At 43.0% G+C, this 19789-nt stretch overlaps 1 protein-coding gene and 1 pseudogene across 3 annotated transcripts in view; one reads left to right on the top strand and one right to left on the bottom strand.

Annotated features, from left to right (window-relative positions):
- The window catches only part of TFCP2 (transcription factor CP2), a 58623-nt gene extending 39050 nt beyond the window's left edge, over positions 1-19573 (bottom strand). For 2 of the 3 annotated variants that reach the window (XM_012450217.3, XM_012450216.3), the window contains exon 1: positions 18738-19573. In XM_012450217.3, the coding sequence (XP_012305640.1) occupies positions 18738-18859 (122 nt within the window). In that variant the 5' untranslated portion in view covers positions 18860-19573. The remainder of the gene's footprint in view (positions 1-18737) is intronic. The other variant, XM_012450215.3, reaches the window with a different exon arrangement.
- Positions 5148-5309, top strand: LOC135275570 (U2 spliceosomal RNA; annotated as a pseudogene).
- Positions 19574-19789: the final 216 nt, after the last annotated feature.

Genomic DNA, 19789 nt, shown 5'->3' on the forward strand with positions numbered 1-19789 from the left:
GAACAATATGGCCAGATCCAAAAATTAAGCAATTGAATAAGAAAACAAACAAAAAAGGTACAAGAGACAGAGAAAAAGGAGAATATAAATGTGTGTAACAATCAGTCCAGCCCTAATTAAAGGAATGATGAAACAATCATCTCCTTTCCTCCATCTTATCACATGCTCTTTAGTTTTGTGGCTTAAATATCTTAGAAGAGCATTCATATTAAGTAAGCCATTTTATATTCAGACCAGTACACACATACATGTTTGTGCACTGAAACAGTTTCACAAAACAATACATATTAATTTCAGTATTTTTCTTTCTTTCTTTCTTTTTTTCTTTTTGAGACAAGGTCTGGCTCTATTGCTCAGGCTGGAGTGCAGTGGCATGACCTTGGTTGACTGCAGTCTCTGCCTCCTGGGCTCAAGCCACTCTCCCACCTCAGCCTCCCCAGTAGCTGGGACTACAGGTATGCACCACCACGCGCAGCTATTTTTTTGTATTTTTAGTAGAAGTGGGGTCTTGCCATCTTGCCCAGGCTGTCTTGAACTTGTGGGCTCAAGCGATCCACCAGCCTCAGTCTCCCAAAGTCCTGGAATTACAGGCGTCAGCCACAGTGCCTGGCCTTGGTATTTTCTATCTGACTTCATTTTAAATGTTTTCTACAATCTGAAGTTTGGAAAAAACACTGCTCCAGTCTTTTGTGCCCCTTAGAACTTTGCACTCAATTAAATCAAGTTTATTTACTGTTCCTTTAACAGTATTTTTTAAATGAACATAATAAAAGACAAGTCTAAAAGATCATACTGTAATTCAGCTACTTAAGAACAGGAATAATAGTATCTATTTAAATGGATAATCAAACAATACAGGTCGGGCACTGTGCCTGATGCCTGTAATCCCAGCACTTGGGAAGCAGGAGGATCACTTGAACCCAGGGGTTCAAAATCAGCCTGGGCAATGTAGTAGGATCCTGTCTCTATAAAAAAATAGAAAAATTAGCCAGGCATAGTGGTGTGTACCTGTAGTCCCAGCTACTCAGGGGGCTGAGGTGGGAGGATTGCTTGAGCCCAGAAGGTTGAGAAGTTGAGGCTGCAGTGAGCTGTGACTGTGCTACTGTACTCCAGCCTGGGCAACAAAGCAAGACTCCTTCAAAAAAAAAAAGACTCAGTCTCAAAAAAAAAAAAAAAAAAAATCTACAATTCAAGGCAGGGTGCAGTAGCTCACATCTGTAATCCTATGTCAACTAAATCCAAATGGGAGGAGGGATTGGTAAGCTTAATTACTCAGTGCCATGTATTGATAAACTAACATAATGAATGGGTTTGATTTCTATGCCATCTAGGGTGACCATCTTTTTATAGCAAGACTTGACTTTACAGATGTCCTAAGTGAGCTATCTTGAAGCGTTACCACAAAGGGTGGGGGAATTTGTTCCGGTCTACACATACCCATTGCCACTACTGGGGAGAAAGCAGTCTGACATTGTATCAGTAAATCCCTCCAAAGCCTTTTTTTCTTTTTTGAATTCATCAAATAGTCTTTGAGCATTTGCTATGTTCTAGGCCCTGTTTTAAGTAGCAGAAATATAGCAATAAACAAGTTAAAGAAGGTTCCCTGGGCTGGGCGAGGTGGTTCATACCTGTAATCCCAGCACTTTGGGAGGCCAAGGCAGGTGGAACATGAGGTCAGGAGTTCAAGAGCAGCCTGGCCAACATAGTGAAACTACATCTCTACTAAAAAAAAAAAAAATTAGCCAGGTGTGGTGGCAGGTGCCTGTAATCCCAGCTACTCAGGAGGCTGAGGTAGGAGAATCACTTGAATCCAGGAGGCAGAGGTCATTGCACTACAGCCTGGAGGAGTCAAAAAAAAAAAAAAAAAAAAAAAAAAAAGAAGCTTCTCTGACAGATAACATCATTGTCATCTAACTTTAAATTTCTATCTCTTCACAGCAATACCACACTAAATTTTTCTGCAACCCCTATTGTTTTTTTCTTCTCCAGCTCACTGTCTTTACAGTATTATTAATACTCAAGGAAGCACAAAGAAATTATTTAAAAATATATAGTAAAAATGATGTAACTTGAAAGGGCCTAGGAGGTTTATAGCAGGTGTTTTATGCAACTGCCCTGAGTAGCTTACCTCTATTCCCCTCCAGTTCCAAAGCAGGAACATGGAAACACAAGTGAGTAGATAAAAGCTAAACCACAGGCTGGGCACAGTGGCTCATGCCTATAATCCCATCACTCTGGGAGGCCAAGGCAGGTGCATCACTTGAGGTCAGGAGTTCGAAACTAGCCTGGCCAACATGTTGAAACCCTGTCTCTACTAAAAATACAAAAAAAAAAAAAAAAAAAAAAAATAGGCATGGTGGCACATGCCTGTAGCCCATAGTCCCAGCCAGCTGAGAGGCGGAGGCAGGAGAACTGCTTGAACCCGGGAGAGGAGGTTGCAATGAGCCGAGACTGTGCCACTGCACTTCAGCCTGGACAACAGAAACTCTATGTCTGTTTTTGAGACTCTGTCTCAAAAACAAATGAACAACAACAAAAAACTACACCATATCTGGATTTTATGCTGTCCCTTATAGAGATAGCTGTTATTTGATAGTCTTTCTCTGGGGATATTGGTTCTGGAACTTTTTCCCAGATGTCAAAACTGGGCTTAATGTTCTTTAAGCACTTTAAGAAGTGCTTCTGGAGTACAAATCTTTCTATTTCTTCAGCACAACTATGAGATCAGTTTAGATCACTTGCAATATGCCAGATGTACATTTCATTATATACATCTCAAAGTTTACCAAGAAATGAAGCTGATTTCTCTTTTTTCTCAAGTCTTTGAGTCTCTTACATTTCTACTCTGCTGAATTATTTGCCAACTACCAATTAATGACATCTACCAGAAATGTGCTTTTATTTTCCTTTAGCTTATAAAGTCACTAAATACATCTAATTTCTGCTAACCTTACTTTATTTGGAAGCTGAAAAGCATCTAAGTCAGATACAAATTTACTTCCAGGGAGCTTGTAAGATACTAAAAATTTAATCAAAGAAATCTGAATCAGCAAAGCCCTACCTCAGGAGATTTACCAGATATAGGCCTACCTTCTCAGTTTTTTTCCATACATTATAGGATTAGCTCTTACCAGCCTACAAACCTCATTAAAACACTGCTAATTGAAAACATCACCTGTGGCATCATTAGTACTAGGCTCTTTTATTACATTTCTAAAATCACTGGCCAGGATGGTCTCGATCTCTTGACCTCGTGATCTGCCTGCCTTGGCCTCCCAAAGTGCTGGGATTACACGCGTGAGCCCTGCACCCGGCCCTTCTCATATATTTTTAAGCATCTTCTTCCCCTATTAAACCTACAAACCTACCTCTCCTTGAAACCATCTTTTCTTTTGCTCTTGATGCAATGAGGGCAAAGTTCCTCCTCCTAGGAAAGACTAATCCTACTAAAAATACAAAAACATTAGCTGGGCATGGTGGTAGGCGCCTGTAATCCCAGCTACTTGGGAGGCTGAGGCATGAGAATCGCTTGAACCTGGGAGGCAGAGGCTGTAGTGAGCCAAGATTGAGCCACTGCACTTCCAGCCTGGGCAACACAGTGAGACTCCGTCTCAAAAAAAAAAAAAAAAAGAAATGGATAACCTTTGTAGCAAAGCAGGGCAAATCTCATCTAAATACAATGTCCATCATAAGAAACTTAGAATGAAAGGGAAAGTAAAGAACAGTAACAACTGACCAACTCTGAGACAAAGAGAGAAGATCTGGAAGATGGACAGGTGATAATTGAAGGGGGGAGAAATGAAGGGAAAAAAGTCCTGAAAAAGCACAGCAAACAACAACAACAAAAGGGCAAAAATTGGTCTCAATAAAGAGACTCATGTCTCAATGAAGAGAGATCGTTGCCTCAGGAACTGCTAAGCTACTTGCCTTTTTTTTAACAACATGGAGAGATAGTGAGTTCATTCATTCAACAAATCAGTGCAAACTACTTATTAGGCACTATTCTAACAGTAGGCAGAGAACAGAGAACAAAAGAAAATCCCTTTTTTTATGAAGCATGAAGTTGGGGAGAGAAGCCAACAAATAAATTACAAATCAGATGTTAGGGAAAAATAAAGCAGAGAGAGTAAAGAAAGCAAGGAATGCTGGTGAGGGGAAGGAGGCTCTTGCTATTTTACATGAAGGAGGTTAGAAGACCTCCTAAAGTGACATGTGAACACAAACATAGAGGGAGGAAGGAGCATAGAGGAATGTTTCGGGAAAAGTAACTGCAAATGCAGAGACACTAAGGTGGGAATGGAACCCCAACACCAGGTGCGGCTGCAGCAGAGCAAGCCAGGGAAAGAGTATATAAAATGGTTGGAGGAGCAGACCCTATGGATCCTTGCCAGACCCATGGCTTCTATTCAAAGTGAGATGTGAAACTACTGGACACTTTTCAGGAGAAAACTAGCATAATCTGATGAACATTGTAAAGAACGTGATCATATAATTTATCACTAAGACAGGTACACTTAGTGAGTGAAGAAGGGTGATATTAATAGTTACCTTAGGACAGTATTAACAAGACCTAGTTTTAAAAGGCTTCTCTGTGTGCAAGTCATTTTGAAGGGGTTCCTCCTGGCCAAATCTGGAACACTGTCATCAAAATATGTAGTGATAGTAGAAGATGACAATGTATTCAATAAACTAAGAATCTATGAGTCTATATTGTTTTAAAAAAACAGCTCTTTCTTACAGTAGAAAACCAATTATTAAATATAGAGGGAAGGGCAAAAAGAGAAAATCACTTGGCAAGGATCATAAAGATAACTGATTAGGGCAAGAATCATCTGAATGCTAAAATTAACAGGTGAAAGTTTAAGAACAGGATATGTGCAGTCTCAAAACATCTCCCAATACATTACTACAAAAGGCAAACTAATAACTTCATGATGGAGAAAACTGGACCCTACCACTCAAGTAACATTGCCAGTAACAGGAGCAATAAATAGCATGTGCATCCTAATATGATACACAGAGAACTCAGCATCGCTCCTTAGGTATTCATGCCCAATGTGCATAACCTGAATCTAACCACGAGGAAACAACAGACAAAAACAAATTGAAGGATGCTTTCCTCCCCCAGTAATCACTATTCAACATTCATCGCTTCTCGGCCTTTTGGCTAAGATCAAGTGTAGTATCACTATTCAACATTCTATCATTATGAATTTGACTACTTGAGGTATTTAATGGCAGTGGAATCATGTATTTGTCCTTTTGTGTCTGACATTTCACACAGCCTAATGTTCCAAGGTTTATCTATATTAATCACATATCAAAATCTCCTTCCTTTTTATGGTTGAATCATAATCCAGTATGTATATATTATATACATTTTGTTTATCTAGGTTGCTCCCTCCTTTTTCCTATTGTGAATAATGTTGCTAAACATGGGTGTACAAATAGCTGTTCAAGTCACTGCTTTCAATTGTCTTGAATATATACTCAGAAGTAGAACTGATGTATCATAATTCTATGTTTAATTTTTTTGAGGAGCCACCATAGTGTTTTCCACAATGGATGCACCATTTTGCACTGCCACCAGCAATGCATAAAGGCTCCAGTTTCTCTACATTCTTGCCAACACTTGTTACTTTGCTTTTTTACTAGCAGCCATCCTAAAGGCTGAATAATAATATTCTGTCGTATGTACTTACAACATTTTGCTTATCCATTCATCCCTTCATCAATGGGCTATATCCATATTTTAGCCATTTTAAGTAATGCTATGAACATTAGGTGCACAAAGATCTCTTCGAGACCCTGCTTTAAATTATTTTGAGTATACATTAGGTCATCCTGATCTGATGGAGGGATCCAAGACTCCCATGGATGTGTGAAACCACAGAGAGTATCAAACCCCACATATACTGTGTTTTTTCCTGTACATATATACCCACGGCAAAGTTAATTTATAAATCAGGCAGAGTAAGAGATTAACAACAACTAATAATAAAACAACTCAAAAGTGGGCGAAGGATATGAATAGACGCTTTACAAAATAAGACATATATGAGGCCAACAAACATATGAAAAAATGCTCATCATCACTGGTCATTAGAGAAATGCAAATCAAAACCATGTTGAGATACCATCTCATGCCAGTTAGAATGGCGATCATCAAAAAATCTGGAGACAACAGATGCTGGAAAGGATGTGGAGAAATAGGAACACTTTTACACTATTGGTGGGAGTGTAAATTAGTTCAACTATTGTGGAAGACAGTGTGGCGATTGCTCAAGGACCTAGAAATAGAAATTCCATTTGACCCAGCAATCCCATTACTGGGTATATATCCAAAGGATTATAAATTGTTCTGTTATAAGGACACATGCACAAGAATGTTCACTGCAGCACTGTTTACAATAGCAAAGACTTGGAACCAACCCAAATGCCCATCAATGACAGACTGGACAAAGAAAATGTGGCACATATACACCATGGAATATTATGCAGCCATCAAAAACAATGAGTTCGTGTCCTTTGTAGGGACATGGATGAACCTGGAAACCATCATTCTCAGCAAACTGACACAAGAACAGAAAGTCAAACACCGCATGTTCTCATTCATAGGCGGGAGTTGAACAATGAGAACACATGGACACAGGGAGGGGAGCATCACACACTCTGAGGTCTGTGGGGGGGAAATAGGGGAGGGACAGCGGGGAGTGGGGAGTTGGGAAGGGATAACATGGGGAGAAATGCCAGATATAAGTGATGGGGAGGAAGGCAGCAAACCACACTGCCATGTGTGTACCTATGCAACAATCTTACATGTCCTTCACATGTACCCCAAAACCTAAAATGCAATAAATAAATAAAGAAATAACAATACATGGTAATAAAATATATAAATGTGGCCAGGAACAGTGGCTCACACTGGTAATCCCAGCATTTTGGGAGGCTGAGGCAGGCAGATCACTTGAGGTCAGGAGTTCGAGACCAGCCTGGCCAACATGGTGAAACCCCATCTCTACTAAAAGTACAAAAATTAGCCAGGTGTGGTGGCAGACGCATGTAATCTCAGCTACTTGGGAGGCTGAGATACGAGAATTGCTTGAACCTGGAAGGCAGAGGTTGCAGTGAGCCAAGATGGTGCCACTGCACTACAGCTTGGGAGACACAATGAGATTCTGTCTCTGAATAAATAAAGTGGTCTCTCTCTCTCAAAATATCTTATTGCACTATACTCATCTATTTTTATAGGCCACAATTGACCTTGGGTAACTGAAATCTCAGAAAGTGAAACCTCAGATAAGGGGAACTACAGAGCCTCAAGAAGTAAAATTACTGGATCATATGGCATGAGGATTTTTAGGTGTCAACTTGACTAGAAAGCTGGTAAAGTATTATTTCTGACTGTATCTGGGAGGGTGTTTCCAGAGGAGCCTGGTGTGTCAGTAGACTGACTGAGGGAGTAAGATCCACCCTCAATGTGGGAGGGCAACATCCAACGGGCTGCATGCCCAGATAGAACAAAAAGGCAGAGTAAAGGTAAATTCATTTTCTCTCTTGAAGCTGAACACCCTTCTCCTGCCCTTTGAAATCAGAACTCCAGTTCTCCAGCCTTTGGATCCCAGGACACATCATTAACCTCCCAGGTTTTCAGGCCTTCAGCCTTGGTCTGAGTTATGCCATTGGTTTCCCTGGTTCTGAGGCTTTGAGACTTGGATTGAGCCATGCTACTGGCATCCCTGGTTCTCCAGTTTGCAGATGGCCTATCACGGCTCTTCTGAGTTTCCATAATTGAGTAAGCCAATCCCCCTAATAAATCCCCTCTCATTCACCCATCCATCCATCTATACCCTATTGGTTATGTCTCTCTGGAAAATCCTGATACATATGGTAATTCTATTTTTAATTTTTCGAACAACCACAATTTTTCACATAGGCTATGCCATTTGACACAACTACCAACAGTGTGCAATGGTTCCAATTTTTCCACCTTTCCCAACAATTATTTTCTGCAGCTCTTGATAGCAGCCATCCTGATGGGTGTGAGGTAGTATCTTGTAGTTTTGACTTACATTTACCTAATTAGCAGTGTTGAACATCTTTTCATGTGCTTATTGGTCATGCTGTAGAATCCTTTTAATATACTGCCAAATTTGGTTTGCAAGTATTTTGTTGATGATTTTTACATCAATGTTCCTAAGAAATATTAGTCTATAGGTCAGGCGCAGTGGCTCACGCCTGTAAAGCTAGCACTTTGGGAGGCCAAGGCGGGTGGATCACTTGAGGCCAGGAGCTTGAGACCAGCCTAGCCAACATGGTAAAACCCCATCTCTACTAAAAATTAAAAACTTAGCTGGGCTGGGTGCGGTGGCTCACGCCTGTAATCCCAGCGCTTTGGGAGGCCGAGGCGGGTGGATCACGAGGTCAAGAGATCGAGACCATCCTGGTCAACATGGTGAAACCCCGTCTCTACTAAAAATACAAAAAATTAGCTGGGCACAGTGGCGCATGCCTGTAATCCCAGCTACTTAGGAGGCTGAGGCAAGAGAATTGCTTGAACCCAGGAGGCGGAGGTTGCAGTGAGCTGAGATCGCGCCATTGCACTCCAGCCTGGGTAACAAGAGCGAAACTCCATCTCAAAAAAAAAAAAAAAAAAAAAAAAAAAAAAAAAAAAAAACTTAGCTGGGTGTGGTGGCTCATGCCTGCAATTCCAGCTACTTGGGAGGCTCTGGCATGAGATTCCTGCCACCCAGGAGGCAGAGGTTCCAATGAGTCAAGACTGCATGACTGCATTCCAGCCTCAGGGATAGAGTGAGACTCTGTCTCTAAATAAATAAATAAACAACTATTAGTGTATAGATTGTTTATAGCATCTTTGTAGGGCGCTGGTATCAAGACTGTATTCATCCATTTTGCATTGCCATAAAGGAATACCTGAGGCTGGGTAATTTACAAAGGAAAGAGTTTATTTGGCTTATGGTTCTGCAGGCTGTACAAGAAGCATGGTTCGAACATCTGCTTCTGATAAGGATCTCAGGAAACTTTCAATCATGGCAGAAGGTGAAGGAAAAGCAGGTATGTAGGTATGTCACATGGCAAGAGAAGAAGCATAGAGACGATGGAGGTGTCACTTAAACAACCAGCTCTTGAGTAAACTAATAGAGCAAAATGCACTCATTACCATAGGGACTGTACCAAGCCATTCCTGAGGGATACACCCCCATGACCCAAACACTTCCCACTAGGTCCCACCCACCTCCAACACTGCAGATCACATTTCAACTTGAGATTTAGAGGGGACAAATATCCAAACTATGTCAAAGATAACGCTAACATCACAGAATGAATTAGTGAATGTTATCTCCTCTTGAATGTTGGATGCAGCAAACCACCATGGCATGTGTATACCTCTGTAACAAATCCTGCATGAATTGCACATGTACACCAGAACTTAAATTTAAAAAAAAAAAACAATGTCTGAGAAGGACTGTGTTAGCTTTTCTTGAAATGTTGATAGAATTCACCAGTGATGTCATCAGGTCCAGAGATTTCTTTGTTGGGACATTTTTGATTACAAATGCAATCTCCTTATAAGACTATTTACATTTTCTATTTCTTAGTAGTTTATCTAGTTTGGTAGGTTTTGTGTTTCTAGGATATGACAATTTCATCTAGGTTACCCAATTTGTTGGCATACAATTGGTTTATTGTTTTTTTTCCCCCAAAATCTAGTCAAATACAGTAGTAAGGATGGGGAAAGAGTAGAACAAGTTCTATCTGTAACTGACTGTGAACAATCAATTCAGATAATTCACTACTTCAGACCAGCCAACAATTGCTTATAGTACTCTATTATAATCTCTCTCTCTTTTTTTTTTTTCTTTTTTTTTGAGACAGAGTTTCAGTACAGGCTGGAGTGCAAAGGCACAGTTTAGGGCATTACAACCTCCACTTCCCTAGTTCAAGCAGTTCTCCTGCCTCAGCCTCTTGAGTAGCTGGAATTACAGGCACATGCCACTACAGCAGGCTAATTTTTTGTGTGTATTTTTAGTAGAGATAGGGTTTCACCATATTGGCCAGGCTGGTCTCGAACTCCTGACCTCAAGTGATCCGCCCACCTCAGCCACCCAAAGTCCTGAGATTACAGGTATAAGCCACCGCGCCTGGCCTATGAGTGCTCTTTTTAAGAGACAGGCTTGGCTGGGTTCGGTGGTTCACGCCTGTAGTCCCAGCACATTGGGAGGCCGAGGCAGGCGGATCACGAAGTCAAGAGATCAAGACCATCCTGGCCAACATGGTGAAACCCCATCTCTACTAAAAATACAAAAATTAGCTGGGCATGGTGGTGTGAGCCTGTAGTCCCACTACAGGCTCAAAGAGAATCATTTGAACCCCAGAGGCAGAGGTAGCAGTGAGCCAAGATTGCGCCACTGCACTCCAGCCTGGAGACAGAGCGAGACTCTGTCTCAAAAAAAAAAAAAGGGACAGGCTCTGTCACCCTAGCTAGAATGCTGTGACACAGTCATAGTTAACTGCAGTCTTGAATTCCTGGGCTAAATCAATCCTTCTGCCTCCGCCTTTGGAGTAGCTAGGACTATAGCATGTGTTATATTTTTGTATAGACAGGGTCTCAGTATGTTGTCCAGGCTGGTTTGAGCTCCTGGGCTCCAGTGACACTCCCATTTCAGCTTTCAAAAGCACAGGGATTACACATGTGAGCTGCCATGCCCAGCCTATCCTTTTTATTTCTGTGGAGTTGAGGGCAATAGTCTTGCTTTCATTTTCATCTTAGTATTTCAGTAATCTGAGTCTTTTTTCTTTTTTTTGAGATGGATCTCACTCTGTTGCCCAGGCTGGAGTACAGTGGTGTGATCTTGGCTCACTGCAACCTCCACCTCCCGGGTTGAAGCGATTCTTCTGCCTCAGCCTCCTGAGTACCTGGGATTACAGGCGCCCACCACCACGCCTGCCTAATTTTTGTATTTTTAATAGAGACAGGGGTTTCCCCATGTTGGCCAGGCTGGTCAAACTCCTGACCTCAGTTGATCCGCCCACCTCGGCCTCCCAAAGTGCTACGATTACAGGCATGAGCCACCACGCCCAGCCGAACAATCTTATTTTTTTTTTTTTAGAGACAGAGTCTTGCTCTGTCACCAAGGCTGGAGTGATGTGGCATGATCATAGCTCACTGCAGCCTCAAACTCCTAGGCTCAAGCAATCCTCTCACCTCAGCCTCCTGAGTAGCTAGGACTACAGGCTTATGCCACCATGCCCAGCTAATTTTTATTTTTTTTTTGTAGAGAGGAGATCTTGCTATGTTGCCCAGGCTCATCTTCTCTTGGCCTTAAGAGAGCCCACCGTTCCTAAAGCACTGGTGTTACAGGCATAAGCCACCATGCCTGGCCTCCATTATAATCTCATAGGACCACTGTCATCTACGAGGTCTATCTCTGACCAAAACATCATTATGCAATAGATGACTGTACTGAGCCATCCGCGTTCCCCTGGGTGTGTACAATGACTTCTTAATTTCTCCCAACTATTTGGTTGCTTTTGGTCATCCTAGTCATCAATATCTGTTTTCTTTGTTTTGTTTTTTTTTGTTTTTTGAGATGGAGTCTTACTTTGTCACCCAAGCTGGAGTGCAGTGGCACAACCTCGGCTCACTGCAAACCCTGCCTTCCAGGTTCATGTGATTCTCCTGCCTTGGCCTCCGAAGTAGCTGGGACTACAGGCGTGTGCCACCACACCCGGCTAATTTTTGTAATTTTAGTAGAGACGGGGTCTCACCATGTTAGCCAGGCTGGTCTCACACTCCTGACCTCTAGTGATCCACCCGCCTTGGCCTCCCAAAGTGCTAAGATTAAAGGTGTGAGTCACCACACCTGGCCCCTGGTCATCAATATCTGGCTTTCAAAAGGGGGGATAAAAGGAGAAGGGGAGTATGGTGCCAGCCCTTCAATTCTCTTGGGCATCACTTCAGTGGTGGTAGTAGGACGACTTGCAACAAAATTAGGAGGTGCAACAACAATAACCATTGCCTCTTTGCAACTCTGTGATCAGAACCGGCAATTCTTTCTTTTATTTATTTTATTTTTTGAGACAAAGTCTCACTCTGTCACCCAGGCTGTAGTGCAATGGCATGATCATGGCTCACTGCAACCTCCACCTCCACCAGTTCAAGTGATTCTCTTACCTCAGCCTCCCAAGAAGCTGGGATTACAAGCACCCACCACCATGCCCAGCTAATTTTCTGTTGTTGTTTGTTTGTTTTCTTTGTTTTAGTAGAGCCAAGGTTTCACCGTGTTGGCCAGGCTGGTCTCAAACTCTTGACCTCAGGTGATCTACCTGCCTTGGCCTCCCAAACTGCTGGGATGACAGGCATGAGCCACCATGCCCAGCCTCTTTTTTCTTTAGACAAGAGTCTCACTCTATCACCCAGGCTGCAGTGCAGTGATACAGGCTCTGTTGCCCAGGCTGGAGTGCAGTGGTGCAATATCGGCTCACTGCAACCTCTGCCTCCCAGGTTCAAGCAATTCTCCTCCCTCAGTCTCCTGAGTAGCTGGGATTACAGGCGCCCACCACTACGCCTGGTTAATTTTTTATATCTTTAGTAGAGATGGGGTTTTACCATGTTAGCCAGGGTGGTCTCAAACTCCTGACCTCAAGTGATACACCCACCTTGGCCTCCCAAAGTGCTAGGATTACAGGCATGAGCCACTGCACCCCACCGTGAACTTTTTTTTTTTATTCTGCTTTTACCATGTTGAGAATGAAATTATCTTTTAAGTGAAAAAAACATAGGCACTTACAAAGGGTTATTTCTGTGTAGAGAACAGACTGGATGAGAGTGTGTGTATGTGTGTGTGTGTGTGTGTGTCTGTGTGTGTGTATGCACTGAGTCAGAAGGAGAGTTGGATCAATTAAAAGGCTGCTGAAAATTAGGAACATAGGTCATGGAAGATGACAGAGTAGGAACTCCGGGAGTTAGTACCTTCACCAAAACAACTATTGAGATGACAAGAACTGCTTGAGGTGATTATTTTAGGACTCTGGGGTCTTATCAAACACTGGCAGTGTCCAGAGTAGTGCTTGATGAAGAAAAAAGTTGGTAAATTTTAGTGTATTATGGCATTTGGAACAGCATCTATCATTCTCTAGCTCCCAGACCTGTAGTATGCAACTGTTGGGATGGCAGTTCCTGTTGCAGCTTGCTGGTGCTAGGGTGGGAAATAGGGGCTTCGTCCTCCAAAAATTGAGGTTATGTGCTTTGTTCACTACTTTTGATTGCTGAGGAGCTGCCAGAGAGGCTGGCCACTGTTTCATACATGCACACCTCCTGACTGAAGTGGCTTCTCTAGTGGCACTAGACAAGTGGATTTAAAGAGACAGAACACTCTTTTTTTTGTTTTGTTTTCTTATTGGATCTAAGCATTTAAGGAAATCTCTGTCAAGTCACTGAAAGACCACAGAGATAAAAGAACACAGACTTCAGTGACCATATGCTCTTTTCAAAGACAGTTTGGGAAAAGGCACTAAACAAATGACAAATGCAGCTTTCATAAGTAACAACAGTAATCCCTAGGGAGGCAGTGGAATCTGACTTTCAGAGTTACCATTTTACAACATACAAAATGTCCACTTCCCAACAAGAATTTGCAAAGCAAACAAAGAAACAGGACTATATGGCCCATTTACAGGGAAAAAAAAAAGAAGTTGACAGAAACAACCCCATAGCAAGCCCAGACAATGGACTTACTAGACAAAGACTTTAAATTAACAGTCTTAAATATGCTCATAAGTTGAAGGAAACAATGAAAAAAAAAACAAAATAAAAACTAAAGGAAATCAGGAGAACAATATATAAACAAGTAAGAAATATCAATAAAAATATTTTTAAAATATAAAAAGGAATGAAATAGAAATTCTGGACATAAAGATACACTAGCTGAAATAAAGATTTCACTAAAGATTCAAGATACAGGCAGAACAAAGAATCAATGAACATGAAGATAGAACTGAAATTACATAAGCTGAGGAGCAGGAAAAAAAATGAACAAAGAAAAAGGAACAGAGGCTGGGCGCGGTGGCTCACACCTGTAATCCCAGCACTTTGGGAGGCCAAGGCAGGTGGATCACCTGAGGTCAGGAGTTTGAGACCAGCCTGGCCAACATGGCGAAAACTGGTCTATACTAAAAATACAAAAATTAGCAGGGCATGGTAGCCCATGGCTGTAGTCCCAGCTACTCAGGAGGCTGAGGCAGGAGAACTGCTCGAACCCAGGAGGCGAAGATTGCAGTGAGCCGAGATCACACCACTGCACTCCAGCCTGGGTGACAGAGCAAGACTCCATCACAAAAAAAATAAATTAAAAAAAAAATTTTTTTTTAACCAGCCAGACATGATATCTCATGACTGTACATACCCCTAGCTACTAGGGAGGACTGATTTAGCTCAGGAATTCAAGACAGCAGTGAGCTGTGACTGCACCACTATACTCCAGCCTTGGCAACAAAGCCAGACCCCATCTCTAATAAATAAATAAAGAAATAAATCAGATTTCTAGTCTGTGTCCCAGTCACTGGAGATGGACCCCTAAATTGGATTTTTAAAAAAATTTTTTTGAGACAGGGTCTCGCTCAGTCACCCAAGCTGAAGTGCAGTGGCACGATCATAGTTCACTGCAGCCTTGACCTCCTAGGCTCAAATGATCCTCTCTAGAGTAGCTGGGACTAGGAGCAGGCACCACCACACTCAGCTGATTTTTTTATTTTTAGTAGAGAGAGGGTCTCCTTATGTTGCCCAGGCTGATGAAAACTCCTGAGCTCAAGCAGTCCTCCCACTTTGGCCTCCCAAAGTGCTAGGATTCCAGGTGTGAGCCACCAATATAGGCCCCAACTACATTTTTATTTTTATTGTACTTTTTGAGACAGAGTCTAGCTCTGTTGCCCAGGCTGGAGTGCAGTGGCACAATCTCAGCTCACTGCAACCTCCTCCTCCTGGATTCATGCAATTCTTCTGCCTCAGCCTCCCAGATAGCTGGGATTACAGGCGTGTGCCACCATGCCCAACTAATTTTTGTATTGTTAGTGGAGACAGGGTTTTACTATGTTGGCCAGGCTGGTCTCAAACTCCTGACCTCAGGTGCTTCACCCACCTCAGCCTCCTAAAGTGCTAGGATTACAGGCATGAGCCACCATGCCCAGCCCCCAGGTGTATTTTTTTTTATGAGACAGAGTCTAGCTCTGTCGCCCAGGCTGGAGTACAGTGGCACTATCTTGGTTTACTGCAACCTCCACTTCCCGGGTTCAAGTGATTCTCCTGCCTCAGCCTCCTATGAGTAGCTGGGACTACAGGCACGTGCCACCACACCTGGCTAATTTTTTGTATTTTTAGTAGAGACGGGGTTTCACCGTGTTAGCCAGGATGGTCTCCATCTCCTAATCTCATGATCTGCCCACCTCAGCCTCCCAAAGTGCTGGGATTACAGGTGTGAGCCACCGTGCCCGGCCCCAAGTGTATTTTTAATAAGCACTCCAGGTGACTCTTATGAATACTAAAATTTGAAGACCAATATCTAATTAACACAAATTAATAGAAAAGATTAAATGTGCATAAGCGTCAAGAGAATAATGACAAGTACCTAACACATGAAAAAAAAAGATGAAAAAAACAAAAAGGCTGGGCGTAGTGGTGTGTGCCTGCAGTCTCAGCTACTCGGGAGGCTGAGGTGTGAGGGTCGCTTGAGTTCAGGAGATGGAGGCTGCAGTGAGTCGAGATGGTGCCACTGCACCCCAGCCTGGGTGACAGAATGGAGCCGTCTCCAAAAAAAAAAAAAGAAAGAAAGAAAATAAAAAAGTACTTAAAATGTTGGCACACTGCTCTCAAGAACTCAAAGTGATGTTTGAAAACCTGTGTATTTGATTTTGATGTTGAAAAAAACTAAATGCATAAATATGCAAGCCACTCTAATATCTGTGATAACCACACAGGATATGATTTGTAAAGCACTCTTAATTAAATGTAAGATAGCATAGTATCAAGAGCATATGGTAGTGCCCATAGTAGATGAACAAATGTTTGCTGATAATTATTTTTAATAACAAGTACAGTTACAGTTAATTATTTCCATCCTAACCTCTCGTAACCTAAACAAAATCAAACTTTTTGCTGTGGATATCTTTACACAAGCGATGGCATAAAAAATCGTCAAATATTATGTCAGATGCTCATGTGTAAGTTCCAGGTCAGGGCATTTACTTTCAGACCAAATTAACCTCTATTTTTGGTCAGGCACGGTGGCTCATGCCTGTAATCCTAGCACTTTGGGAGGCCAAGGCAGGCAGATCACAAGGTCAGGAGTTCAAGACCAGTCTGACCAACATGGTGAAACCCTGTCTCTACTAAAAATACAAAAATTAGCTAGGCGTGGTGGTGCATGCCTGTAATCCCAGCTACTCGGGAGGCTGAGGCAGGAGAATCACTTGAACCCGGGAGGCGGAGGTTGCAGTGAGCTGAGATTGTGCCATTGCACTCCAGCCTGGGCGACAGAGTGAGACTCCATCTCAAAAAATAAAATAAAATAAAATAAAACCTTTATTTTTATGCTCAGACTTATATAAACAAGGACAGGTAAAACCAAAGTTAAACTTCTCAAGACTACGATCATTGCATGATAGAACACACAGAACTCAAGTTTCCCTGAAAATCACTAAAATATTTATACAAGGATAGTCTTTTTTTCCCAATGTTTCTTAATTTTTAAATACTTTTTTTTTTTTTTTTTTTTTAAAAAGAGATGAGGTCTCATTCTCTTACCAGGCTGGAGTACAGTGGTACAATCACAACTCACTGCGGACTCAAACTCCTGGGCTCAAGCAATCCTCCCACCTCAGTCTCCTGAGTAGCTGGGGCTATAGGACAATGCCACCAGGCCTGGGTAATTTGTTTATTTGTTGATCTATTTGTGAAGAGTGGGTCTGGAATTCCTGGTTTCAAGGGATCCTCCAATCTCCGCCTCCAAAAGTGCTAGCATTACAGGCATGATTATTATTTCGAATAATAGTCTTTATTATTCTAAGTAAAGATTCAAAGATTCCTGAAGATGCTGAAGTATTAAATTCTAACTCATAATTTTACTTCAGTGAGGAAAGTCCATTTTGAATTAGCACAAATAAAGGAACTTTATATAACTCTTAAAAGATCTCACTATCAGAATGAAAAATGCATCTACTTTCCCCATAAAAAGCATTTTTCCCCTACAAACTCACAAACCCAGTGAAAATGCTAAGTTCTGGCGGAGCGTGGTGGCTCACACCTGTAATCCCAGCACTTTGGGAGGCCTTAGCAGGTGGATCACCTGAGGTCAGGAGTTTGAGACCAGCCTGGCCAACCTGGTAAAACCCCATCTCTACTAAAAATACCAAAAAAAAAAAAAAAAAATTAGCTGGGCGTGGTGGCAGGTGCCTGTAATCCCAGCTACTTGAGAGGCTGAGGCAGAAGAATCACTTGAACCCAGGAGGCGGAGGTTGCAGTGAGCCAAGATCGCGCCATTGCACTCCAGCCTGGGCGACAAGAGCAAAATTCTGTCTCAAAAAAAAAAAAAAAAAGTTAAGTTCTAGTCTCTTGACTCACTTATCTAGGTTAAGTCTTATAATGCAATAATGCATTAGGAAACCCAATTATAGTCCATCTAACCCCAAGATGCAGCTGTTTCAACATTTCCAAACAGGATTCTTGCACATCTAAAATTAAATAAACTATAGAGAGAAATGATGAAGTAGCCAATACATGCAAAAAGTTATATAGGCAGTAATGCTGCTTTCAAATGAGTTTGTTTTGTTTTGTTTCTGAAACGGAGCCTCACTCTGTCCCCAAGCCTGGAGTGCAGTGGCACCACCTCTGATCACTGCAACCTCTGCCATTCAAGTGATTCTCCTGCCTCAGCCTTCCAAGTATCTGGGATTACAGGCCCACGCCACCACACCTGGCTAATTTTTTTTTATTTTTAGTAGAGACAGGGTTTCACCTTGTTGGACAGGCTAATCTCAAACTCCGGACCTCAAGTGATCCGCCCGCCTCAGCCTCCCAAAGTGTTGGGATTATAGGCGTGGGCCACCGCACCCTGCCGAAAGGAGATTTTTAATCTGTTACCAACAATTGATTTGATACATAAAGATTTAGAAGCATCTTAGAGTTTTCTTCATCACTTTTTCATTTCACAGCTTATGTTTTAAAAGTCAGAAATCCCAGAATTAAGAAAAGCCTCAAAGCAAGCTAGTGATAAGATACAGCTGTATGGACTTCTTCATCAAGGACTTCCATCTCTTTCCAACAAGCAACAAACCAATATTCACCATTAAGCACCAGCTCCCAATTCCCCAACATCCTAGACATCCTTCCTATGCTATATGTAACCCCTTCTTCACATAACGTCAGACTTACCCACACATACATCAGTCCCCAAGTCTCCCACATTGGCACAAAAGCCTCTCAACATTCATCTAGTTGCTGATCAAGGACCATTCTTCCTTCCTCCACTGATCCTGCACAGACTTCATATTGCCTACAATCGCTTTTTCCATTTCTTCCACAACACTGACTACTAAGTCCCTTTTCCCCAGTCACAGGCAGCTTTTTAAACTCTATATATCTCCTTCTCACTCAACCCCTTTTCTTAGTCTCTATCCTGCCTTTGTTATTAAGAAGGTGTAGGGTCTGGGAAAATCTCACTCACCTCATGCTATAGGCACCAGCACCCAGTTCCTGGCCGATCCCGGACAGGCTAGCATCAAAGTCCTGCACCAACCCGGATTCAATCACTTCGTCGGCCAGAGGCAGCTTCAGAGCCCAGGCCATCCTGGCTTCTTCCTTGCCCCAGGAGACACCGTGTCTTGTACAAAGGCGCGGAGGGTAATTCTACCCAACAGGGGCAAGACAGTAGAAAACTACAAACCAAGGTTTCCCACGCAGTACCCACCAGCCACCCCCAAACCCTACCAGCACTGCTCGTACAATTATCTCCCGTATCTTTGGCTGATCGCTCTTGGCTGCCCCAGGTTCCAAAATCTCCCCTGCCCAGCTCTCGGAACGTGAGGCTCCCTTTGCTCAACTACTGCAGACTTCCCAGAGGCAGTTCTGGACTCCCGCACTCCCACTTCTTAGGATATCCCCTTGAGCTCGTAGGGGTGGCTTGCTGCTTCCCAGACAGACCAGCAGCAGCCGCAGGAAGACAGCCCGGCGCTCTCACGCTGCTTTTGGACCTTTTCCCCCGCCCCCTTCTGCTGGAGGCCCCCTCCCTCCCAGGGATCGCGCTCTCTTTCCCCTCCAGGCCTCGCTTCCGGTCAGTCCCACGATCACTTCCGGTCACCCCTTCTCAACTCCGCTGCTTAGAACCAAATCCAGCTTTCCGCTGAGTCGACTCCTCGCCCTCTGCAGCCCCCCACGGCCTGGAAACATGGAAGGAGAAAGTCCAGCACAGGCGTGAAACCCAGAACCGCCAGGCCCTTCCACCGCCCGCCGCCCCAGCGCCAGCCAATCATGGCGTCCTCTTCCTTCACCAGCCCGGCGAACATGACGTCACGCTGTTGTTCGCCAATGATGAAGAGATCTCGTCGGTCTCGGCAGCGATGATAGGCTGGCTATGCCACGGCTCCGCCCCGCTTGATGGGCTACACGATCACAGAGAGGACTTGGCGTGCAAGTGTCCGGGTTTAAATGTCTATCCGTGTGGTTACCGGAGTTCTGGTATCCGCTACCCATCAAGTCGTCACCCTGAGCCATGGGAGG

This window comes from Aotus nancymaae, unplaced genomic scaffold, assembly GCF_030222135.1.
Source record: "Aotus nancymaae isolate 86718 unplaced genomic scaffold, 86718_ANA_hifiasm-v0.15.2.pri h1tg000016l, whole genome shotgun sequence".
NCBI classification, from domain to species: domain Eukaryota; kingdom Metazoa; phylum Chordata; class Mammalia; order Primates; family Aotidae; genus Aotus; species Aotus nancymaae.